The 27629-nt window shown below is 40.0% G+C and overlaps 1 protein-coding gene across 8 annotated transcripts in view; it reads right to left on the bottom strand.

Annotated features, from left to right (window-relative positions):
• Window positions 1-27629, bottom strand: part of TENM2 (teneurin transmembrane protein 2) — a 1200689-nt gene that overhangs the window by 535462 nt on the left and 637598 nt on the right. For all 8 annotated transcript variants that reach the window (XM_090064279.1, XM_090064280.1, XM_090064278.1 and 5 more), the window contains one exon: window positions 1518-1601. In XM_090064279.1, the coding sequence (XP_089920405.1) occupies window positions 1518-1601 (84 nt within the window). The remainder of the gene's footprint in view (window positions 1-1517; window positions 1602-27629) is intronic.

Genomic DNA, 27629 nt, shown 5'->3' with positions numbered 1-27629 from the left:
AATCAAGCATGTTGAAAGAAAGAGTATATTAGAATTTTAAAAAGGAAGTACATTTGAAAATCAAAAGGGGAAAAAAAATCTCACAACATGGTTAATGTTTAATAAACATTAGAATTAAGAATATTATTTTCATTTAAGGCCACGAACATTTACATCAGGTATTTAAATGCTCAGCTGAATGGGGGAAAAGTGTCACCTACATTTTGCAGGTGATTGTTGCAAAACAGAGGAAGAGAAAGTTCTAGGAAGCATATTTCATCTGCTCATCCAGTCAAATAAAGCAGAAATTGAAGCCTTGAGAGCATAAGACCTTATCAGAAATGGCTCTTGGGAAATTAGGCTGGGAACAATGGAACATATTGACTAAGATCTAAGGTTAATATAAATGGATCTATCCAACGAATGAAAACAATGCTTTGCATTTAAGAGATGCCAAGTGGAGGGGCTGAGTGAATGGGTGTTATTAATCATTACTTCATAGATACTATCATATTAAAAAGCTTTTGGATCCAGGTATTTCATTCTTCTGAGGAGTGGGATTGCAGAGGGTGAACTCCATAGGTGAGTTCAAGCCTGGACCTGGACTCATGCCAAAGCTGTAAATGGGTACCTGGGTCAGATGGAAAGCCAGATGTGATGCTAGCCACATTACTCCTTTTTTATGCCTTTAGCTATAGAAATTGGTATGCCTTAAATGCATCAGGTCATTGGACAGTTAGGTTTGCATAGACTATTGATACTGACCTTGACTTTCATATGCTAAATAATACAAAGAACACTTTTTAAAAACACTATCCCTTTCTTTTTTTCATGTGATTTTACCTGTTTTGCTGTTCTTCTGTCAGTACGGTAACTCCTCATAAAAATTCTGACTGTATTATAAGGTGTCTTTAAGAAAAAATTGTAATAGTATACTGAAAGGTACTGTTCTGTTTCAAAACTCGTTTTGATCAAAATTCAAATCACAACAAAAATAAACACAGCTATTGTGAAATTTGCCATTAAAAGACTTCAACAATCTCTGAAGGAGTATATATATTACATGCAAACTTAACTGGCAGTTTAAAATGTATGCATCTTTGTAAATATACTACTAGTATAGATTGTAGAGTTGTCATTATTATATCTAAGTAAGTAGGTCTGTCATTCATATCATCATTCAGTTCTCCTTGTGCCCACACTGACATACACCAGCTTTCCTGAAGTAATGTTGGCACAGGGGAATTGTGACTCTTCCATCACCTAATCTTCTGGTAGGAGTCTCAATGACAAATTCCCCAGATTACACCCCATCAGCTAGTACCCCAAAACAACTGTCTGTACTTGTCTGAATAAAAATCAGGTTTATTTACTCTGAAGGAGAAACAACACTGCAGGAGAAGAAAAACACAACAAACCACAAATAAAGTGAGTGATAAGCACAATATAAACACAGATAAACTAATCACTGCTGAAAGCATTTCTAGCTAGGCTCCAAGTTTACAGAGAATATGGGTTAAGCAAGATGAAAACCTTACGTATCAGAGAGTTCTTTGTCTCAGCCAGCTGCTGCCAGCCTGTCTTTCTGTCTTTCAATGTCTCAGAAAGGTGTGTATGAAAATCTAAATAAAATAAAATAAGTACGTTTTAGATGCAGCTCTTTTTTCCATCTACAATCCCCCACACATCTTTGGTGTAAAATAGATCAACAAGATAGCTCACCCTCTCATACTGACAGTAATAAAATATTTTAATAATAAAATGTTATTCATATAGAAATTGCAAAGCTAGCTGGAATCTATCACTTAATCAAATTTAAAAGGCAAAAGTGCAGTGCTATATAACTCCTATAAGAACCTGCTCATGCAAGGTGTTGAAAACCTTGATTTCTCACTGTTGTTTATGGAAATAGACAGTATTCAGCATCTCTCCAATGGGATCCAAAATATTACTGAGACTTGTGTAAGTATATTGGACTGAAGACTGCCTTCGAATAGAACACATTGGTTTTCCCCTGAAACCAGTGAAAATTGCACATGCATACTAAACGGTGAAATAGACATTTACGATCGTAAGAAAAAAAAACAATTTTTTAGCAAGCGACCTGAGCTCATATAGTTCAATAACGTAAGTTACATGTTATGTCCCTTAAGAAGACAATTTTAACCATCTTAAACAGTTTCTTAATTAAATATACTTAGACAACAGTCACTTTCCATTTTTATATATTACTTTTTGTTACATATTTACTAGAGTTGCATCAACAGATTTAAATTCAGAAACAATATATTCATGTTCATTTCTGCTGAACTAGATGTGAAAACACTGGTTCAGAATAAAAATCTCAATTGTTTCAAATGTTACTTTATCAATTTTAGTAGAACTAGCTGAAAAACTGATATCTAAAGACCAAAACTTGTATGGTAAATTATCATTTAAAAATAATCAGCTTTTCACCATAGAGTAGTTAGACAGAAACTAATCAAATGCCTTTCTTTCGGTTGTGTATAACTATTTTGAATCTAAATACACATATTTGACAAGCAGCAGGAATGTTTATTGTTTTGCTAAGATTTGAACAGCATGAAATATCTTCAAGAATTTGTTAGACTAGAGAAGTTAAATATGGTAACAGCAATAGTGTTGAAAGATGCTTAACGAAAAGACACATCCTTTAAAGTCTCTGAGGAGACAATAAGCCTGAAAACTCATTTCAGGTCTGGTTTTTAGAAGTTTAAATTGTTGAAAACTTGACAAGCTCCATTGGGAGATCCAGTTATTTGGTCCTTCTCAGTCAGCACTCAGCATCTTTCAGATTCAAACACAAACTAACTGATGAACCAAGGTGTCAGATTCAGAACAGAATCTATGTCAGTCTTGCTTTTCATTGGTAATGCTGAAGTGATACTGTAGCTGTGACAGTCCAGGAAATATGCCATAGGCAAGGATTTTTGTGGGTGATATTTTTATTGGACCATAGCTGGGATAGACTTAGACAAGTGTTTGGGTAGCATGGAACTCTTCCTCAGGGAACAGGAGTCCAATAAAAGATATCACCCACAAAAATCCCTGCTTTTCATTGTCACTTCATGGTTGGCAAAAAGTCCACAGTTCAGTTTGAGCTGAACGTCTATTGCTATCGTACTGAAAAAGGAATTTTTTGCCCACTTGTACTGAATGCATTAAAAGAAATGCAGTACAGCTGGCAGGAGAAGTAGGGGTGAGATCCATTTTAAATGGTGTGTATATTTCTGAACTGAAACACTTGTTACTGAATTCACCAACAGAACAAAATCTTCCAAAATTAAACGTGATGACGTTGGAGGAAAAAATTACTGAAGAGCATGCAGTATCTTAAAAAAACATAAAGCAAAAAAGACACGTGTGATTCAACAGACTGGCCACTAAGTGCCCTTGTTGCACCGCACACATCCAGACAAGGTACGATGTGCTATAAAAACTGAACACCTACCAACACTGATTCAAAATAAGTTATTTTCAGGTACTGTGGCCCAGGTCTAATCAGTTCAGCTTTATCTTTGATGAGACAGACTTTTGATTTAAAAGCAAGAAGGAAAATATTGTAGATTTTCAAGAGCACTCCACTGCAAATAAAAAGCTATGAATAATATGAAGAAAAATGAAGTCCAGCTAAGAAGACATTAAGAAACATAGAAAGTGAGGTGCTTATCAAATATTAATACTAAAAATAGCTGATTTTTTAAGTCAAATCGCAGATAAACAAACAATAATTCACTGCAGATTTGTTCATTTCAGTGGCACCAATAATTTCTCCAAAGATGCAGGATTAAAATTAGAGAGGAAAAAAGAGATCTTAAATACTTTGTTTTGTTGGTACTGGATGTTTCTTTTTTATATAAACTCATTGGACATTATATATCATCTGTAATCTATTATCTTGACAGAGATATGAATACAAATACATAGGAAATGACAAAATGATGATAAATGATAGGCTATACATATCCTCACTACTCAACAGACCAAGTGGGGACAGTCTTCCTTGTATTATTTATGATACTTGTACCTTCAGAAGTGCACACTGAAGACAAATATCCAGTCCCACTGTATCCACTCCGCATGCTATATACAAGCACACCATTTTAAAGGGTTAATTATATTGCATAGAATTTTTATTTTGTTTTTAATGTTCTTACACTTTTCATTTTATTGACTGAGAACCAATATGGTATATGTAGTAATTCACATGAAGGTTGATTTTCAAATATGCTTCCTATATAGGTAGACAGAGTTCTTTGGGTAAATCTGATATCTTTTATTAGACCAACTGATTAGTTGGAAAATGTTATTTGGTCTAATAAAAGATATCAGATTTACCCAAAGAACCTTGCCTGCCTATGTCCTTAGACAAACATGGCTACAACCTACCCCTTCTTATATAGTGAATTTTGCACAACAAAACACAAAGAAGCCTATGACGTTATGGAAAACAAACAGTACAAGCAATATTTTTGCTTCTGAAATTTAAAACCCTGTATCTGGTAACAGGGCTAGGGGACAAAATGTCTGTTTGTATGAAAAAAATAGAATTATACGAAAACCAGTACTTTTTTCATATATGTATGTCTTTACCCAACTTATTGCCCAGATACACCCCTTAATGTACTTTCAAGATGTAAATACTTCATGGAAACTTGTTTGTGAGGTCAAAGGTGTTCAAAGTTGCATGTGAAAATATCTGCAGCTGCATATGCAATTTATTTATAAATATATAATAGTATGACATGAATATTTAGTCTATATAAATACATATTTTGTTTATTTACTAGAGAGAGAAAATCCTGCATACTTTACAAAGTGACATAACATTTTAACAGCATAGATTAGACATGGACAGATTACTTAATCAGCAGTGGCATGAACGAATTGTGTTGATCAAGCAAATGCCAGGAGAACCTTTACACTACATAATAACACATACAGTTTTTGCATATGCCACATTTGAAGAGTTGATTAACAAATATTTCGGAATTTGGATTTCCTATTATATTATATTTTGCATGCCTAAACCCATACATCTAGACTTCTTTATTGTTACAAGATAAACCATTAAAATATTTTTTGCATAAAATGTCACAGCTAGATGCAAATGCTGCGTCTTTCACTGCAAAGCCATCAGTCTTTCCTTTTTCAGTGGAATAAATTAGATATTTCTTGTCTAATGGCTGAAAATTAATAAACCTTAAAGCTTTCATTGGCCCAAGACTTAATATTACACATCCTGTGCCTCTAATACATTTAAAGATACAAAGACAAAAATACAGCTCTGACAAACCGATGGGTGAGCAGAAAAGGGAAGAGTGATTCATGGGAAGAGGCAGGTAAGGCAGTCAAAGATTTTAATATATTTTACAGATACATGTCATCAACCACATAGGAACACCCTCAAAAACAGACATGTATAGGCACTCTCCCCCTCCCTCCAAAGGTTATTAAACTAGGGAGTTCTACTATATTTCCTATAGCAAAAATCTCCATTACAACATAGTAGTTTTGTAGTACAGACAATTAAATTAAGCATTTTAGGGGGCTGTAATTTAATAGTGCATGCTACATTATATAGTATTATATATTCCACTTTTATTTTAGAAATAAGGAGAGAGAGAGAGTGAGTGAGAATTAAATCGACATTGGATCACATTGCCCTTTATAAACTTGTATATGTTTAGTGAAATGACTATTTCCTCTTTGTCCTTATCTGTAGCCACCTTGGGAGTTTTGATCCTTACAATTACAAAGAGTACAGATGAGGACAACAAACTGTTCCCCCATGGAAGCTGAGCCATCCATCTTTTTGATGTACGACATCTAAAACAAATTTCTCAAAAATAATTTTCCACTGTGCGGTATCCATGGTTCTGTTTCTCCAACAATTCTTAACAAAGGTTTTGTTGCCGATGCCCAGAGGAAAGAGTATTTTAAATGCTGAGACACTTTAAAAATAATGTCATCTGTTGGGAAGTCTCTGAGGGTATTACCTTCCTTTGACACATTCAGGGAGTTAAACCTAATTGCATTTAGGGTTATCTCTAGCAGCTATGCTCAGAATCAAACATCCTCATGAGGACTATTGTTCTAACTAATCTACTTATTAAGCTTTTATTCAGATTTAATACAGTCTTTTATAAAAAAAATCTCAAAGGGACAGTAATGGATTTTGCAATTATCTGACAGGATAAAGTAGACTATGACCTACAATCACTGGTCTCGCAAAGAAACTGTTTTGTAAGTAAACCCCTACATCATTATATTTCATTTTAGTCCCAGTCCCACATGCCTCACTCCTGGCCTGTATAAAATGCAGCATACATGAACTGGCTTCCTTTTATACTTCCCCGCCATTCACAAGGACTTTAAAGTTCCTCCCTCCTCCCATTTTGCCCAGCCATCCCTATTCATCTCTCAAATCTCCTTAAGCACTCATGAAGTGATGGTACTAGAGACCCATGCCTGCCTGCCCCACCCTTCCCCCCCTCCTGCAGGCAGCACAGCTGGAGCAGAGCTGAGCAGAGTCCATGGGGCTGGGGGATGATGCGGGCTGCCTGCTGTGCAGCTCAGGGCTCCCTGGCCTGCTGCCTTCCCCCCAGGGCCTTCATGGACCAGCAGACAGGACTTAAAATAGGAGAGCAGAGCAAGATGGGGAGTATCAGTGTCACTGACACCAGGCCCCTGCACTACCCATGCCATGGCAAGCCCCAAGTGCAGAGGAACTCTGCCAGCCTGCAAGGGGAATCCCATGGTTTCCCGCATTTTCCTCTATCAAAGGAGAAAATTTGCATTTTTCCATGGTGAACAGAAAACTCAGGATCCCTGAACATGATACTGGGATAATAATTGAGTATATGGAGGGGAATCTGGGACAAATGCTGTCCCAGAGTCATTCTGCTCAGGACTGGGACTTGATGTTTACATTTCAGTACTGTCCCACCCAATTAGAGACCCTAGATGGGACCTGGTTTTAAAATTAGAAGCTGTGCCCTACCGAGAGTACCAAACTGGACTCCTAAGTCTTCCTCTTTCAACCCATGCCCAAAGTCCATACTCTGAAACTTGATTTTACATAATCTCAAACCTTTCGTTATATAACAATACAAAATACTAATTTACTGTGTAGCTCTTGCTTTGTGCATCTTAAAATTTCCCATCATTTTCCTATTTCTAACTAATTATTCAAGTTCTAGTCTAGTCTCTGCCTTCTCCCCTATGGTTGATACCATTTCCCTGCTCCCCTAGTCATGCCCAAAGTACTGACCCTGTCTCCTCTCCTATGTCCCATTAATGATTGTGCATAGTTTACTTTTGCAGTACAGAGGGTGAAGGGGGAGTTCCCCACCTGTGACTATTCCTTGACTGCTTTGGAGAGGAAGAGAGTGATCCTGTGGCTCGGTACTCCCCTGCACTTGTATCCAGCTGGAGTCACGAAGAACCAATCTGCAGCCTGCCTGGGCATCTCACTGCCTAGTAGAGAGGCTGCCCTGGAGCAACTTAGAATCACTGCTCTCTTTCCCTTTCAGTTTCCAACCTCACCATGCTGCAAGGTGATCAGCAGCTCATAGAAGCACTGCTGAACAGTTGAAACAGCTCAGAGACGAGGCAGCCATTCAACAACATGGTCCTAACATATGTAGCAATGCACAGCTGACTCTGCTCAGGACTGCGTGTGAGGCTGAGGCCCCTGACATGTTATACTTTAAGGAAGCAGCATCCATGTGGCAAATGTACCCGACATATTCTTCATCCATTTTTAACTTGTATTTTGCTGCCTCTTTCCTGAAACAGATCAACTGTAGTAACTAATGTCTTGCTTGCAGCCGACTCCAAAAGTCTGTGGCACATTCTTGTCCCTTTTGATTTAGGTGCTTTCATCACTGAGCATCACTGTCTTCTGCTTCATCACCCTGGCATGCATGACTGCTTTTGAATGTCCTTCATGTGTTTTCTTCCTTACTGATCTGGTTAGAGTATTCTGGAAACATTCTTCCAACATCACCTTGTGGAGCAGGGGGTGGTTAAGGGCTTGGATTTCATCACCTGCTCTTAAATCTGTATCTGTGCACTGACAACACAAAGTTGCAGCCATTCTTTAATTTCTTCCTTTTCTTCTTCCTACATTCCTATTACTTTCCTACCTATCTTTTCCCTTGTTCTTTCCTGGATAAAAGCCAGTCACTGTGCCTTACATGAATATGACCAGGGTGTACATTTCTCTCCCCTTCACCTCTGTTATGACTGCTCACTTTTCCTCAGTGCTGAAAAAGACCCAACATTCCCATTTTCACTACTACATAAGGGGGTGCTAATTTTCCTTTCTAAGCAGTTCAAATTACTTCTTTTCCTCTTAGGCCAAACATTTTCATCTATATTTTAATTACTTAATTTTATTACCGTAGTTGTGGGATATTAAGCCACAACATTTGAAATTTGATCCTAGTACAGCATAGGGTTGGATTTTAGCTTCAAGCTCATCTTGTCCATTTTTGGCCAAATATACAAAGGGACAAATATACAAAGAGCAAATTTTTAACTTAATATAAATGCCCTCTCCATGCAACTGGTCACTACAAAAAAACAAAACTAAATGAACAACAACAACAACAAAAAAAACCCAGAGGAAAATCAGATTATGATGAACAGAAATGAAAAGCATCTAAAAACCAGCATATGAACTGTTCTGCTTTGTTGTAAAGTCTGCTATTTCTGCATCTAACCTGATTTTACAATAAAAAGGCCTATGCAATTGTTCTTTTCTTCTATTCTTCTTTAGGTGATAAAATTACCTATTCTGCTGTATATTCTCTACTCTGTTCTTTTTTACATTTTCCTTATGATGTGTTGCTTGATCTTTTCTTGTCCTTGGAGTCAGAGTCACAGTTATTCACTTTTCTCATTCTCTGAACTACAGTCACCAAGCCAATTAAACTGAAAAAAGCCTGCATCTTCATATTTATGTGCAGTATTGTTTCAGTTACTCACAAATGCCATTCTCTTCAGCACAGCGTTCTCTTCCCTTCTACCTTCAATGCAACCCATTTTTTTCTTAAAAGATATACACTACAATATTTTAAGACACTTTCCAAAACATGCAATTATGAAAAATTCCATAGAAAACAGAGCACTAATACTAGTATGAATACAACCGGTAGCTCATTATAGCTCATTGAAGTCACCTGTAGATGTGCTACATTTTCCCCTCTCCTTATTCACAAAGAACACATTAGAAAATCACAAGTGAATGACTATGATCTATGACTGCATCAGTCTGACACCTGAAACTTCTACCACTTCATGTGGCAGTTCATACTGTCCTATATGGTAGTAAATATTATTGGCATTAATCATTGAACCAGGAATCAGATTTTGCTAGCCGTGATTCTATAGAACAAAGTAGGAAATCAACTATGTCCGAAAACTATGCAGCAGAAAATGACATTATCATCTATTTTCCAAAGGCTAGTAAAAATAATAATAGGATCTATTTTGTCATTCAAAAGTGAGGGCAAATGCAACATTTACAATACTGTAATGTTAATTGGTGTTCATGTCTTTGAAGGAATGAGGGCTTGTCTACAAACAGACACTCAAAAAAGTTAATCCAGGTGTAGTAAAACTGTGAATTTAAAGTAGATTAGTTAGCTCAAGTTAATCCCTTTATAGACTCTCGCATTCAGAATAAAAAGGTCTTAATTCAGTTTATCTTAAACTAAGCCAAATTAAAGCTACTTTAATTCAATAGGAGTTACATAGGGTTTTAATGTGGTTTAACTAATCCACTTTAAATCCACACTTTAAATTAATTTGGATTATATTTTCCTGAAAGTCCACAGGTAGGTAAGCATTGATATACCCATAAGTACCTCGTCATACAACAGAAATTTTGGCCACGTCAAAAGAAACACGTGGAGACTGTTTATTTTGCTAGATCTACAACAAACCCCAGTCATTTTGCTAGATGCCCTCCACAAACAGATCTTGCTAGTCTTATATGAAAAGGAAAGTCAGGAACACTTTCCAGGCATTATTCCCCGCATGAGGTCACATTAACACTAGGGTAACTCCACTAACACATTAGACATGGTTTACATGCAACATTGTCCATTCAATGTAAATTTAAGCACATATGCTCACTTCAGCCTTGACCTAATATAGTACAGATTCAAACATAGAGGACTCAGAGGAAGCAAACTAGTGCACTGACCTGGCACTAGTAGAGACTAGTGCTTTAGTGCATTAACCTTTTGTAACCCACATACAGCATTCACAAACACAAGGTAATGCGCTACAACACCCATAAGAAAGAAAGAGTCCTTTCAAATCAACTGTATTTTCCAACTGAAATGATGAGTACTGTCCATTTTCCACAAATAGATCCAGCTTCATCCCAATGGAACTATACACAGAGCATTTCAACTAGGAAACATCATCAGGCACTGAAGTGGAAATTATCTACCAAATGCTATTCTGCTCTTTCCTTTGTCAGTACAGGAATAAAAGTGATGTTAACCAGTCTTGGTTGGATTGTATTAGTTTTAATTTAAGAGAGAATGCAAGCAAAAATGGTGCATTGTGACAGTCCTAACGTAAGTATCAAGGCATTCATAGAAAAGTAGAGAAGATGTTCTCCACTGAAGACACACTGTTCTATTAGCACTAAAACTATTATACAAAATAATGTGAGAGGCAAAGATTTATTAGGGTGATATCTTTTATTGGACCAGCTATGTAGCTGGGATAGAGTTAGATGAGCTTTTGAATGCAAGGCATACTTTGTCAGGTCTGACCAGAACGAGCCAGGCACAGCACAGAAGGTAACATTTTAGAGATGACTGATCCAATGTGCTAAGTACTCTCATGGTAACTATGTGGGTGAAAGTAAACAGCAACTACACAGCAGAATGAACTCTCACAGAAAAAAAAGTATAAAGGACACATACTCACACCCACACACACACACCCACACACTATTAGGAGCGCACTTCTTACAGAATACCCACTCCCTCTCTGACCTCAGTATTCTTGGGGTCAAAGAAAGAATGTATACCTAACATCTTTAAAAGGCAAACTTGGGAACAAAAACTCAGAAGCTGGCTGGACACTAAGAACCAAGGACTAAACAATGACGTTGGTTTTATGGCACATTATATTTTACCTGACTCCTAAATTCTTTCCACACATCAAAGGTGGGAACAACCCTCCTCTGTTTTGGTAAGCCTTGATCTCCCAGTAATTAGCTTCTTTTCTTCTACTGTGCATCTGTTACCCCTGGGAATCTCTGTCACTGCCTCCAACAGCAGTTCTTTCCTGTGCTGTGCCTGACTCGTTCTCATAAGACCTGACCAAGAAGGTCTAGCAGTTGAAAGCTTGCCTAACTTTATTGCAACAACATACCTGGTCCAATAAAAGATATCAATCATCCTAAGAAATCCTTGCCTCTGGCATAGTTTCTGGACCATCATGGCTACAACATCACTCTTATATTACCATACCAAATAATATTTTTTAAAACACTGATAAAATAAAAATAATGAAAGTGACCCTCAGAACACCTGAAAATACATATTACTTGAAAAGGCTTCTGTTACTAATTCTGTCCCCACTACTGGGATAGGGAAGGTGTTCTTATCCATAGCAGGTGTCATATGGAACTTATTATCCCTCTCATAAGGTGTAAGAATGGGCAGTCACTGCACAATGATTCCCAAGTTGCTAGTTTCACCCTATACTTGGAATTGAAAGCACTATAATCATGACATGCAGACAGACATTTGCCTCAGATTAGCAGGGGGTAAACGAGATGACCTCATGAAGTCCTTTATAGCACTACTTTCCTATGGTTCTATGGTATGATTTACAGGCATGAAACTTAGATTCCAGGTGCTGGAAACTCTTGACATTTACTTATAGCTGTCGTCTTATATTTGGTTTGGAGGTACTACAACCACAAGAAAAGGGAACGTGTTGAGTCTGTTACTGGCTTCCTTCTTTGAAGTTTACTGAATTATGCTTCTGTCTGATTCTCTGACAGACGTGTGAAAGATAACATAAAGCCCACAAGGAGGGATTGAAGGAGCTAGTTATGTTCTGCTCTGATCAAGCAGCAAAAAAAGATATTGCTATAAAAGATGGTAGACCAGGCATAGAGGAGATGTTGGAAGACATGTTGGACTTTTAGAGCTAAAAGCTGGGAGGCTACAGAAGGAAGAAAAATTATGAGAAATTTCCACTCCTAGAACACTTTCCAGGGGAGGGAGCAAAACAGGCATTCAGGGCCAGGGGAGAAGGAGGAGCAGGGATCCCCTGTCTGAGCAGGAAAGGAGCTTAGGGGGCTGCTCCAGTTCCCTACCAGACTTGGGTCCCCAGACTGGTTCCCCCAGTTTAGAAAGGAAGCAGGGGGCAGGGAACAATAGTTCCTCTACTCAGATCCTGACACTGGGAGCAAAATAAGGAGATAATGGGCATTACCCCTTCCTGCTTCCTAGCCCAGGGGGCTCCCTAGTGACCCTTGTCTGGGGTGCAGGTAGGATGTGGCAAGGAGCAGCTCCTCGAGTTTAGTCTGGGAGAGGACTGCAGCAGCCAACCAAACTTCCCACCTGCTCCCAAAACCAGGTATCCTTGGTCTGGGGAATGGGCATGGGGTTTTGACCCACTATTTTACTCCCTTCCCATATCAGACCAGGAGGGGAATATACAACCTTTTTTTTTTTTTTTTTTTGGCAAGAGAATCTCTCTCAAAAGGGAGATTTTTCAGGTTAACAACTGGGATATCTTTCTCCTGGAAGAGACATGTTTCTCCCAGAAGAAATGGAGTGAATAGTTATAAGCTTGTGTCTACCAAGAAAGTGGCAATTATCCTGGTAGAAATAATGTAACACCTTTACATGGCCTATGTCAGTACCAGCTACAAGGGTGCACTAGACACTGGTACAATTCTCTGACAAGGGTTCTTCTGTTTGTCACACTCATTTTCTCCCTAAATCATCTGTATCATTTTTGTCACCGTCAACAAATAGCCAGCTTAATTAAAAGGCAGTTCCCAACTCTCCTCTTAATAGGATTTGATTAGAAACCCCACAAAAATCTGCTAACAAAATGTTAATTTGTATTGAAATGATTCAGCTTTGACTTTTAAATTCTGAGGATGTTTCATTATTTTCTATTAAGAATTAACTTATTTTTAAAGTATTTAGGTAAGTTATTAGGTGATTAATGAGTTGGTGGGTCTGTCACAAAAAAATCTGATAAAAAAGTCATAGATGACTCACAGTATCTTTAATAAAGATGATTTTTTATGATATTGTCATTCTCTTCCAGCCCTACACCTACTGTTGCTTACCCATTCCCTTATTCAGCAGCCTCCCCCTCTCATCAGAAAGCTCCATGGATGGGAATTTAGGGGCAGATTTTTAAAAGGTATTTAGACATCTAGACTATAGATTCTGTTCTGTGACTACAAGAGCTAACAAAAAGTACACTGGATTTCTTTTCTGAGGTTCTCCCTCTCTTGAAAACATACTTAAAATTGGAGTTCAGTTGAGCCACAAATAAGCATCGTTTGTTTTCCTCTTTTATCTTATCTTTGTTCCACAGGAATTTAAATGCAAATGTAAAATGGAATGAACATCAGCAAATGCATCACCTGATACTACAGGATGATTGCAATCTATAAAATAATAATAAAAAAAATCCCTTGTGTCACAACATTCTGCCGTTAGAAATGATATAAGAACTTTCAGTGGATGTTATTTTTGCAACCAAATTTAAACAGAAACAATTTGAAAAGTGCTTGATTATCTATAAATCAGTACTGTAATGCACTTTCACGTTTGTTGAGTTGTAAACATTATCTTCTCTAAACAATTAAAGAAAAAAATTGCATGAATCAAAAGGCAAGGAAACTTTCTTTGCATGCCCTTTTTCTTGGGTTCTAAAATTAAAATGCTTCAAAGAGGCATCTTATTTCAAAATTTTGGAGCACCCACCTTCCAAAAATCAAACGTTTTAATGGAGCCACAAACTAAGAACATATACTATACAGTCACTTTTGAAAACAATGTCTAATCACTTTTGGAAAATGTGGCTACTGCATATAATTATTAATGATTAAGAAGTGGGAAACTTAAGGTTTAAATGTATTCATTTCTAAATCCTCTTTCCTAGCCACAAAAATTTGTGTGCTGGGCCCCACTTCATCCCTCATACTTCTTTCAGTTGCCAGGACAGGCATCTTATCATCCAACTGCATAATACACCTATCATCCCACTCATATCTACATCCCGTGCAAGCAGTAACCAATCCGATTCCTAGCTGCATAATCCATCCAGCATCTCTTTCCTAATTTCAAGTTACTTGGTAGAAATTGATAAGTAGGTAGAGTGCATCAATTATGCTGTACAACCTGCAGTCACATAACCTTAGAACTTATTATAAAACTATAATTTAGCTGCTATAGAGTTTAAGTCAACCTTATCATGATCAAATGTGTGATCTATGAGGCAAGGATGGCTCTGTGGAGAAATAAAAAAGTTTTGCCTCTCACAGACTCCACTTGTATTTTCACCATTAGGTCTATATTGCATAAATATTTTCAGATATATTTATTTGCTGTAATTCTTTACTTAAGATTGGTCAGATTTATACTTCTGGTATGAATTAAGATATAACAATGAAATTCACTGGTGCACATTTTATTAGAGATGACCGCACAAACATCAGAACTACAAAAGTGCAAAGATATTAAGAGGGAAGGTTATCATCTTAGACATTCTCTGTCTTTAGCATTGAATTAACTGCTACATTAAATTTGATAAACAAACAAAATGTTGCACAATACCCCTAGTGATGAGCCTTCCAATGGAGACTCAATTAAAGCAATAATCTTGATGACAATTACAACAGGACCATCTAGGTTTCCCCAGAGTTACACATTTTTCAATTTAAAAATGGTTATGCAATCCACAACGAGTCTGCTTTCTTATAAGTCTATTCTAACTTCATCTTATATACTTCCTCATACACCTTGATTTCAGCTTCAAGGTACAGCTTTCAGATATTTTGTCAATCATAGTTTATCAAATGCATTCTGTTAAGGCAGCTGTCAGGACAAGGCTCACCACTGACAAGCCATCTTAGCTGCTGCTTATTCCATCCTTAAGTCACCCACTCTTATTTTATCTTGAAGAAGGGCAACTGCTCTGGCTAGCTCATACACTTGCTGTTCACTAAGCAGGAAAAACAGAGGCAATGTGCTTGCAGAGCTTTTGATCAGCAGAACCAGAAGTATCTATAAATTCTTAGCAGCCTATTCATGTTTGCTTTTCCCTTATCATAAGTGCTATTTTGAAAATACTAGTAGCGCTCTGTGTATAGAGGTGATTGAGTAAAAAGATACACCGCAGCCTGTCAACTTATCCTGAAATAGCTTCTAGTGGAAGGATAAAAAGCCCTTCCAGACCATGCCAGAAGACAGTGCTTGTGTACAGAATCACTAAATCTCTTAGAAGGCTAAAAATATTTTGGGCTAAAGATGCTTCCATTAAAGCCGAGGTTCCTAAACTTTTTCTTATTGCATATCCCCTTCCAGATTTACTAGCTGCCCATGTACACCTACCAGCATATGTTTTATATTTTAAACCCTTAAATACCGATTATTACTGTATTGAAAATTAAATCCCTAGTGGTATACATACCGCAGTTTGGGAACCCCTGAATCAAAGTACATACATGTACCACAAAAAGATGGTATGCATTTTCATTCTCATCCCAGCAGAAAAAGCACCAGAAAAAGATGAAAAAGGGATATTTTTTCATAGAAATATTATAAATTATATTGTAGTGCATGGCAAATACCGGGAGTAAGTGCCACATGAAGTACATAGCACTGACCTAACTCAGCTTTCATTGACTTTATCAAACCTGCTTTTGCTATTACTTCATTCCACAAAAGAACCTGTGCTTGCATTACCAAATGTTGGTTCACATTGGGAAAAAAGTTAAACACCTTGGATTTTGGTGACCAAAACCATGAAGACTGACCTATGCATGAGAGAGATATTGTTGAGAAAGTATGCATATCTGATCACCAGAATTTCCAGTTCATCAAAATGTGTAGGTTTTGTCCTGTGCACCAATATGCATTCTGCTGTGGAATATGGGTGGCAATTTCAAAAGCCCTGAACACACAATGGCCTAACAAGTTTTTTGATTTCCTGGGATTAGAGTAACCCAGTGCTCTCATTACTTAAAATCTCACCCTTTATATACAACAGAGTGGGGGTGAAATTCTGGCCTGAGATTTGGAAGTGCTGCAAAATTTATACTTTGTGAAAACATGGTAATAAGAATATCATGTCTGTAAATACACCTGCTACATCTTCCCTTTGCCAGATAAAAGGACCAGAGGAGTATCAACATGTATTTGATAAAAACCCTATTTAATTAATACTACCGGGTTTGTCTTCCTCTGGTGTAGAAACTGAGGATCTCCTTGCAAAACCTAAAATGAGCCATGGCTAGAGGCATAACAGGGTAGGGTCAAAGAATACAGCATATTTACTTGAATCTAAGATGACCTCAAATTTAAGACAATCCCCCTAATAATTATATTCTAGATATGGAAAATGTATACATTTGTTTGTACTTTTGTTCTAATTTTCTAGGTATAGATACGATAATTATCAGAGATTTTTCTTGAATCCACCCCCGCCTCCCGCTGTTAAAGCAGGGAAAACAGTGGCTGAGGGGCCAGGTGACCACCTTGCCCTCTGCTGCCTGTAACTTCTTTCCCCCACCTTACTGTCAGGCACTGCTCAGGCTCTGCTCCCTCCCCAAGCATGTGTAAGTAAGAAGGGGGATAGGGCAGAGGCTAATCTGAAACACAACAGGCTAAAAAACATCGACTTTGAAATAAACATACCTGTAATAATTTGCACATATGCAAACTACTATGGATACTTACAGACTTAGTTAATCCAAAATTCATGTAGTTTACCTTTTTTGCAAACTGTTACAAATTTCAACACAGGTACTCCATACACACACTTTTTAGCAGCACTTTTGTACATACTCCTACATAATACACACTGGGCGTGTCAACACTAATTAATGCTCAGTGATTATAGCACATTAAATTTAGTACTTGTGTAATCATGTACTAAATTAATATGCAGTAACTGCAGTTACTGCACAGTACTGCTGGCACACACTTTTTTGGTGATGCTATTGCACAGTAGCCTAATAATCAGGAACCTGGTTTTCTCTGATTTTAAAAAATCCCCAATTTTTGGTTTAAAAAAAAACAAATTCTAAGTACACATTTTTCACATTTGGGGTTACTTCTTTAACTGAAAAGTGGGGATTTTCAGTTAAACCACGATCCCTGCTAATAATACTGCACAGTGGTGTATTAGCACTGTTTGTGATGTGAAGTGCTACTGCACAGTACTATTAGGCTACTGTACAGTTAGCATCTTATGTAAATGCACCCATTATGCATGATGTTAGTTCAGAGACAAAAGGCTCATGGATTTAGCACGTAGGTCATTGGGCTGGGCACCAGCAGAGTCAACAGAGTTTCAAACCATGGTTACTCCATGGTCCAGCACTATTTAGCATGTGCTTAATTTAGATATCCCTCACAAAGGATCTATGTGCTAATTAGCCCCCACTCACAAGTGGAACTAAATGTTCTTGCCATGAGAACTGGGACCCTCCAAAAATATGTATGTATATTAGGTGCAGGGCCGCCTGGCTCCATCCCATGGAGGGCAGGGCCATACGAGTTATATGTAACAAGTTGACAGAAAGGGTGGCAGAGGCTCTCACCTACAAAGATGTTTGGTGATGTTTGCCAGGCATTTAAGGATGGTGAAGGAACAGGAATCATAGGAAATGGGAAAGAAAGGCACTACTCAGCTGTAGGAGTAAAGTTGTTGTCAAATGTATTCAATGTAGTGGCTCACCACACCGAGGGGGACTGTGCACAATGGACACTGCTACATTTCTTATTCAGATAGACTGCACCAGCCTAACCTTATGGTAGGTTTACATTAGCGTTTTTGGCACCTGGGGTGGGTGTCAGAGCTTGCTTCACGTTTTCCAAGTGCCGGCCTGGTATTGTACTATCTCCAGGCCCGGTGCTCATTTCCTCCTGGGGGACCAACTGCCCAGTTGTTTTAAGGGCCACACACACACAAAAAAATGGTGCCCATCACTATGTTTGCCCAATATGGGCCATATGCTTTGCTGGTATGTTCAGTGTGGCTGCATTCACTCAACTTCATAGCTGGTTGTCAGTACTGAGCACATGCTGTTTCTGGCAGCAGGTTAATAACAGTGTATTTAGTGAGGAGGTTTTTCCATATGTGAATATAAAATGAGGCGTCATTTTCCCCATGTTGTCTGGGGGGGTGGGGGAACCTTCGTCTTATATTTGAGTAAATATGGTAGTACTGTGAGCATTCTGTGTCCCCACAAGCAAAGCGAAACTGGCCATCCTAGGATTAAATTACAATAGCATGTCACTTTTTCCTAAAAGCAATCTAGAATCAAGATTATGTAAAGGGAGATTAAAAGCCATATTTGTAACCTTTTCCCCCAGCCCCTCCTAATCATTGAGTCCTCTGCTGTACATCCTAGAGGAGTAGTCCACAGCCCCAAACATACTGGGTAAATTTGGAAAAACTGTTGCCAGTAGGCAAATAAAATAATAATTTTGGCTTTTCAGGACCCATTTTCCTCTACTGCTTTGAAAAATTCATGACTAAAATAGGAATAGGTATTAGGACAATTTTTCTTGTTTTAATGGGCACTTTAAATATCTACCCTTCTATCTGTCCTTCACACTTATATATTGGAACTCTCCACTGGAACACGGATGTCTATGTTAAGAATCTCTAACTTGGATAACACAGACTATGTTCCAAAATACTTGAATGTAGCTCTCATCTGAAGTTTGAAATTCTGAAGTAAATGTTAGTCTGGAGGCTCATTCTAATGATGACATATCAAATGACAGCAAACAACATTCACACACACTGAGCAACTGAGTAAAATTACTTGGATTTTAATTGCACTAAATAGCAGAACAAGTAGAACACCAGATTAGCCTTGTTTTAAGACTCACACCTACTGAAGTTATTATACTGGCTATACTATATATAGCCAGTTCTCTTGTTTAGTATATATTTTCATTAGTTGAATCATTTCTACCATTTATTTATTTATTTAACACCTTTTATTAATAATATATACCAGATTGGAAGCAACTCTTCCACTGGGAATACTTGAGTAAAACTAACACATCTGTGCTACTAAGAGTGTTCACTACAATGACCTAGATATTGAGTTATATAATTCAATATCCACAAAGGATATTGAAATAAAAGCATGAAAAGAGAAGTGCAGAAAAATGGTACAATTCATTTTTCTTCTGTTAGAGATGCCTATATACTGAACAGAGAAGAACTACTGTTTGCTTTCTAATTTGTTTAGCTCTATTGTGTAAGCTTCACCAGATTACTTCTTTTTATTTTTTTGAGCAGGGTAGGGGGCAAAAGAGAGGTTTTTGTTTCTCTGTATTTTTTTCCCAAAAAACTAAGCCACACTATTGTAGTTACTGGCAGCATAAATTATATTCAGAAACCTGATGTTTTAAGGAACACCTTATTCTTCGCTTCTTTTTTTACTTTTGTCCCAGAGCTCAGTTCTGCTGGCTGGTAGCTGAGGAATATATCTCATATGTATCTGTCTCACTGGAAACCTGATGTACCTTTATCACTGCCCGATATTATGGTCCACAAAAGTCCAATGTTCATACCAGTAATTTCCTCAGCATCTTAAATGCTCCACAGTGGATCCTAAATACAACTGTATGACTTCTGATAGGGATATCCCAAGGTGTTAATTACAGTATTAACATACAGCTTTTATCTATTTCCAATCAAGTAATTTGCATCATGGATGGAAATTTTTAAATTTGATATATGTACCACTTCAGGAAAAAAAGAACATTAATAATATGTTTAAATATTATTTTTATAACTAGAATTAGTTATAATAATAATGTATAGCTTAAAGAAATCCTTGAGAACTAAGAAGGATCTTTAACTTACAGAGGGGAAATTTAGGAATACATACCTGCCCAAGATCAATGAATCAATGTTACAGATAACAGACTCTGATACTCCACTGTCGCGGGGCACTCCCGCGCCCCGCTCCTAAGGAGATGCCCCAGGAAGAGGAGAGGCCTGGAGCAACACAGATGGGGGTTGCTGGGGCAACCAGGCTGGTCATGTGGCCAGGAGGGGGCAGGGCCAGGCCCTTATAAACAGCTAGGCCAAAGCCTAGGGAGCAGTTCCCTTCTGGCTGCTGCAGGAGCAGGAGCTCGGCGGCTGAGCTGAGCAGCCTGGGGCAAGTGGGGCAGCCTTACCCCACTAACAGGCTGCGATGATGCAGGGAACAAGATCACCCTGACTGCAGGTAGGACTGAGAGCCCTGGCAGGGCTTGGAGGTATCGTTAGGCGTGTGGAGCCTCGGTTTAGGTTGGAGCCAGAGGGCTTAACTTTGAGTTGCAGTTTACACCGGAGGACCGGGTGAGGCTGTAGGGGAGTGAGGAGGCCTCAGCGGGGCTCCCCAGCAGTTTGGGGGCTCCGGGTGCCCAGTAGGGGCACGGTGCCAGGGGGGCACAACGGTGGTGCCGGAGTGGCACAGAGCACGGGGTTGGACCCCGGCCCGGAAGGGTGACGAGAAAAGACCCAAGGAAAGGGTCAAGGGGGCCAGGCACGGCTAAGGCCACCTGAGCCCCAAGCGGGGGCCAGGCACGGCTAAGGCCACCTGAGCCCCAGGCCCGGAGAGGGCGCAGAGCGCGGAGAGCGCGGGACAGGCCCCAGAGAGGGCGAGGCCCGGAGAGGGTGCAGCGCGCGGAGAGCGCGGGACAGGCCCCAGAGAGGGCGAGGCCCGGAGAGGGCGCAGCGCGGAGAGCGCGATACAGGCCCCAGGGAGGGCGAGGCCCGGAGAGGGCGCAGCGTGGAGAGCGCGGTACACAGGCCCCAGAGAGGGTGAGGCCCGGAGAGGGCGCGGCGCAGAGAGCGCGGTACACAGGCCCCAGAGAGGGCGAGGCCCGGAGAGGGCGCGGCGCGGAGAGCGCGGTACACAGGCCCCAGAGAGGGTGAGGCCCGGAGAGGGCGCGGCGCGGAGAGCGCGGTACAGGCCCCAGAGAGGGTGAGGCCCGGAGAGGGCGCGGCGCGGTGAGTGCAGTACAGGCCCCAGGGAGGGCGAGGCCCAGAGAGGGCGCAGAACAGGAAGGGGACCAGACAACGTCCCCCGGGACAGCTGCGAGGCTTGGGGCGTGCTAAAGGGGAGGTTTTGGAGGCACGCATTTGCCCATAAGGCTGGGGGAGAGGACCCCACTTTGGAGCGGTAGTGATACCATTGCGGCGCCGTTAGGTGCGAGTAGGCAGCCTCCCATACTGAACCAATAAGATCTAAGACGTGGCGGGCGAGTAGAGGGTGTCAGACCACCCTAATTGGCACGGCAAAGGGGCGCTCGCGAGCTCACGGCCGCTCGCGGGGCCATCCGTGACATCCACAAACAACTGAAACTTGATTAGGCGACAAATTATACATACTACATGATACAAAAGTATTTAATAGGTCCCTTCAATTAACTAACTGGTTAACTGAGTAATTATCTTAAGACCACCTACACATGCAAAGTACTTATCACATGATAAAAAGTTCCAACCAGGTATGAAGTTAGCCCTTGAAAATGTGTACTAACTTTATAGCTGGTTGCTGCTGAGCTTTAATTTACATGTGTAGCAGGATCCCCACTGTGGCTGGAAGCCTCATCAGCAGACATGGCTCCAAGCAGCAGGGCTGAACCATGACTAGCATGAAACTCCTGAGCCTGGGGAAATCACATCTGTTATGATGTGATCCCTTCAAGACTCAAGGGCATAAAACAACTGGGCCTAGGGCAGTGGTGCCCAGCCTTTTTTTGCCACAACCCTGAATCTGGGTTGAAACCCCCACCCCTGCCCCCACTTCTGACTCACTCATCCCTGGCATCACCAGCAGAGCACGGGCTGAGCTTGGATCATGGGGGGTAGTGGTGGTGAGAGCTGTGCAGACCCAGCAGGCGGGAGGGGCGGAGCAAGGGGCGGATCTCCTGCAACTCTGATTTGGGTCACGACCTGAGGTTGGGAGCCACTGGCCTAGGGGATTGTGGCTGCCATGGGGCACTCCTGTGACTGGGAGCCCCCCAAATGGGGTGCATGGGGTTCTCAGGCACGGGAGCTTGCTACTTGCCAGTGCAGGGGGAGCTCAGGATTGGCAATTAGGTGTGACGAGATCTAATACAGGATCCCACAATGTGTCTCCTGCCATGCCTGATCACACGTTAGATCCCATTGCATCTTTATCTGCAGAAGTAGAGGGAGTCTTTTAAACATCAAGGAGAGAGCCAGTTTATTTTGCCAAATGAGCAAACTGCAGAAAGTCTGGGAATATTGTAGTCAAGAATATATCTGTATTTTATTATACTACAAAGTGGGGGAATGGTCTTAAAATCAAAAAGATTTTTTTTTAAAGAGTAGTGTATAAAATGAATGCAGAAATACAAAAGGGGGAATACCTGGCTAGGCAGCAGCACTGCAGAAACGGATCCTGCTGTTATAGAGAACCACAAATTGAGTGAGAATTAACAATATGATGCTGCTACATAAAAAAGCAAATGTTGGACTGTCCAACATAAGACATGGAAAATAATTATTCTACTACACTCAGCGTTAGCAAGCTCTCAAGCTGCAGGACTACATCTGTTTTTGAGCACCACCTGTCATGAATGATGTGAACATGTAAGACCCCAAAAGAAAGCAACAGGAATGATAACAAGTTTAGAAAACAGGGCCTAAGAGGAAAGGCTGAAATAGATTTTTTTTTTTAGTTTAGAAAAGAGAAGACTAAGCAGGGAACATGGTAAATCTTCAAACATGTACAAAATTATTATAATGAGGATGATCAATTGTTCTTCAAGGTTACTAAGTAGAAGCATCATAATTTCATAGTTTCATAGGAGCTAGGGTCAGGAGGGACCTGAACAGATCATCTAGCTTGACCCCCTGCTACAGGCAGGAATGAATGCTGGGTTCACAAGACCCCAGACAGGTGATCAGCCAACCTCCTCTTGAATTTGCAGGGGCGAGGACCACTTCCCTGGGAAGTTGGTTCCAGATTTTGGCCACCCAAACTGTAAAAAATTGCCTTCTGATCTCTGACTTAAACCGATTCTCCATCAGCTTACTACCATTGTTCCTCATCACCCCAGGTGGTGCTGGGGAGACAAGGGCTCTACCTATTTGCTGTTGATCTCCCCTGATGAGTTTGTAGGCAGCCACCAGGTCCCCCCTCACCCTCCTCCTGCTGAGGCTGAACAGGTTCAGGTCCCTCAGCCTCTCCTCAGAGGGCCTGTCCTACTGCCCTCTCACCAAGCAAGTTAAGTATTAGAAAAAGTTCTCTGACCACTAGGATAGATAAGAATTTGAGCAGATTATCTAGATAGTTGTGGAATCCTTTCCACTGACACATTTTAAGAACCGCTTAGACAAGCAGATGTTGTAGATGGGCCAGGTGGAGTAGTTCTTGGGTTAAAAAAAAAATCTAGGTCCACAGAAGGACTTAGGCAACGAAAATGAGATGTAAGTGGAATTTAGGTAGCTAAATCCAAGACTACAAAATCAAACTTGCACCTAACAACTGAAATACCTGTTTTAAATGCCAAAGGTAGTGAAGCTTTCACCAAGAAGCAAGGGGTTTTTGGAGGTATCTTTTACTGGACCAACATTATAGTCAGATGTTAAAACAAACTTTCAGAACAAATTGCCCTTCCTTAAGTCAGGAAAGGCATTTCATGACCCAGAGTTTGTATAACATCTCTCTACACTATACTTTTGGTCCACTAAAAGATATCCCTCACCCCCACCCCCCAAAAAAAACCCCTTACTTCTTACATATGTTCTTGTCAGAGCAAAATTTTGATTAGATGCTGCCAACACAGAAGATTGAGACTGACATGCATACTGGACTCTGTGAGTGGAAAGTCCCAAGGCTCACCCAGCCCTTGCCCCCTGGGTGACCTGCGGACCTGTCAATCATTGTTGACCTACTTTCCCCACAGACGCATGCTCAGACTGTGTCAGCTTCTGACTGAGAGCATGCTCAGTCAGAACCTGACATGAGGTAATCTGACTAGAAATTTCTCTGCGGAGAGCGTTCTGATTGGCCACTAAATTCAGATGAAAGTTCAGTGAGCCCCGCCCTCAGGGGGAGATCGGGTTAGCTGGAGACAGAGGCTGGTGCTCCAGGGACTGGCTCTCAGTCAGGCCCTTAGGCCTATTGATCTCCTCCCTCGATTTGGCACTCTGTGTCCTGAACTGACAGTGACTGCGGCTTTGATTATTCGGCTTTCGATTGACTTCTCGCCATCCTTGACTACGGTTTGGATTCTCCTTATACTGACGATTCTCTGGTTACTGGACTGTTTTTGCTTTGGCCTTGACTTCACCTCCGAATCACCCTCGGTACCTCGACGTGACTCTACTTACCTGGCTTTCGACTTCGGTTTTCATCATCAACCATGCGTTTGTCCATTGGACTGGTGTCACGACCCCAGTTATTGACCTACGTGTTACAGTTCTGTTTGTCTGTTTACCCCATTTATGAGCTGTTGACCAGCCCTGGGACTTATCCGACAGGCTTGCCCTGTCAGGGAACCTCGTGGGCCAACAGACCCCTTCGTTGTTCTCTGTTGTTAATACTGTAACTGAAGACATCACTGCCTATGCCTAAAGCGTAAGTTAAATAAATTCATCTTTGTTCAAATCCACATTAACAGCTGGGATACATTAGTCCAGACAAGACTCTGTGTTATTGTGCTTATACTGCTTCTAGTATATTTGAACTAGGCTTGAACAAGCTAGTTCAGGTTTCTTTACCTGACAGTACATTGTGCCAGACAGATATCTTGCTACTGACTATGAATTCCACTCTGGGAACTGGGCACATAAATAAATTGACAAAGCATTGTTAGACCTGCCATACCAACATCTCTTTTGGAATCTGGACCAAGACAGTGTCTTAAGGCCCCTTGCAGCTCAGCATTTCTAGGAGTTTATGAAAAAGCTTAGGCCTTTCTTTTTAGTTACCTGATAGCTTCATTCTCTAAATAACTGTCATGGTAACTCATAAAAGTTCAAAAAAATGCTAACACAATTCTCTCTCCACCCTCACCATCTTTTATGCTGAATAAGTCTAGTACAAAAACTGTACTGCATCACCACTGTTAGTTTTCTAATTGAAAAACTGTCAAAACTAGAAAATACACAGATATTAGACTGCCAATCCCCCTACACACTCCATATTGTCTATAATTAAGCTATTTTCAGATATGCTCCAAAGAAGAACAGCAAGGTTAAAGTGCACAGAATGATTGAGTAAAAATTGTTTAAAGAAAAAAACTTTAAAACAAAATTATGAGGTACAATACTTGAATTCTTTCATAGAGGATGGACTTAAACACTGTCAGAAAGCTAAACCAATCATTATTACTATTAAAGGTTATATGTATCTGCAACACAAGGATGGTTAACAGGAGCTTTTTCTATTCTCACTAAAAATAGATAGGGAAGATCAAGAATATGGGTTGTTATACCAAAAATGCTAATAATGAAATTGAGAATCAGTGCAGATAAACATATTACAAAGGCTATCCTAAAAATGAGTCTGGGTTGGTTGATAGAAGATATTTAGAGTCCATAAAATGTACAGTGATGATAACTATAAACAGTGAAACACATAAAGTAGTGATTTTCGTGGTACGAAGGGACCAAATTTTAGCAACTGTGTTAAAAGTGGGGCCATTGGTATGTAAGAGACTGCAACTGTGCTAATTCATTTCTGGAAGCAAGGATCACCCACTTTCAGGATATGCATTGCTCTCTTCTAAAGCTGTAGTTCCACAGATCAAAGAACATATAGCATCAGCATGAGAACTGAATCTTCAAAATGATTTCTGGTCCCCAAACCAATTTTATCTAATAATTAACTGATCCCCAACATGAAAAGGTGGAAGAATTCCATGGGGAGTCAAGCAAGATCAAAGCCTGTGATGTGTGCGTTTTCCCCCCTCTCCCTCTTTCTGGACAGCCATCCATCTGACTTCAGTGAGTGAAGTCGTGCACAGTTAGCCACTAGAGACTGACATCAAACAGACTTTCAAATAACTTGCTAGAGATTCCAAGTTCTGCTGGGGGGAAAATAGGGAGGGGGAAGACAAGGAGGCACAAAAGCAGTCGAAATACCAATTTTGGGACAGAGGTGAAGTGGTAGTGGTGGTTCTGAGCATCCTGCTGGATTTGTGGGTTTTCTAACATGCAACCATTCAGTGAATCATTATTGCAGCAAAGCAGAACATGACAAATCATTGCATATATGTTTCAGAATGGCTTCTATTTTTTTTTCAGTTGATATTTGTATTTTCAAGATCTATGTGCATTGCTCTCCTGGGCAATGACTTAACATCACCATCTCCATCATCATCACAGCTACAGATACTAATCTAAAAATGTGTTACATAGTAACCAAAATAAAATTCTTGTAAACCTTTGCAAAGGGGAAATGCTATGTGATTTCATAGCACAATAAGCACAGAGGTTTGGCTTCAGCTCCCATTTGCCTTGTTTTTACTGGGCTAACAGGCAAACATAAATATACCCATACCCTCTGTTCCCCTCAGCAAAAGACATGATCAAGAGTTATAGAAACCAAACTGTGTGGGTGGAGTAAGAGTGGGGATGAGGAGTAAATGAGCTTCAGCAGAGCTAAATATAAGCATATGACAACCTTAATAACACAGATAACATAATAAATTGCCTTATTTGGATATAGCAGTGTCAAAATTTTGGACCTTGTATTTGTGTTCTGCACATATCAAAAATATATCAGGTAGTTCTGGGTCTTGGGCAGGGGTGGACAGGGCAGGGGTGGTAGTCCAATCTGTTGACAGGTATGGCAGCTGCTATTTTTGCTCCCTCCTCCCTTCCCCAAGTCAGTGAAAGCGGCTACTACCCCAGGCACCCTTCCCTTAGATATGCTACTGGTGTGTATATCTACACACACATTTTTACGTACTGTAAAATCTTAATGTTTTAATTTTCATGCCCTCAGTTTCAACTGAAGTCAGTAGGGAATACATATATACATTCAAGGGCACAGTTTGTCCCTTATGATACAACTAGAACCTTGTAAATCAGCACATTGAGTTATAATTCATGCCTACTAAATAGTGAAAAGTTACCACTAGGCATGCAGACATCTTTAACCAACCTATCTCAATTATCACACCTTTTATGGCCTTGGCCATCCAGTTTGTTCTAGTTACCGCACAAGTTTTTGCGACTCCCCCCCCCCAACTTTTTGTTTCTTTTTTTTTTAACCTCAGCACATTTAACTATATCTTTTAGAAACATGTTACACTCCAGGTAATGGCTCAGGTCATAGATACCATCAGAAAATAATACCTAAGGATAATAATACACACCTCTCTCAGAAAGGCATA

This window comes from Crocodylus siamensis, chromosome 10 (genome assembly GCF_052110815.1).
Source record: "Crocodylus siamensis isolate JL-2025a chromosome 10, ASM5211081v1, whole genome shotgun sequence".
Taxonomy (NCBI): domain Eukaryota; kingdom Metazoa; phylum Chordata; order Crocodylia; family Crocodylidae; genus Crocodylus; species Crocodylus siamensis.
Note: the sequence above shows the minus strand (reverse complement) of the source record. Positions and strands in the feature narration are given on the sequence as shown.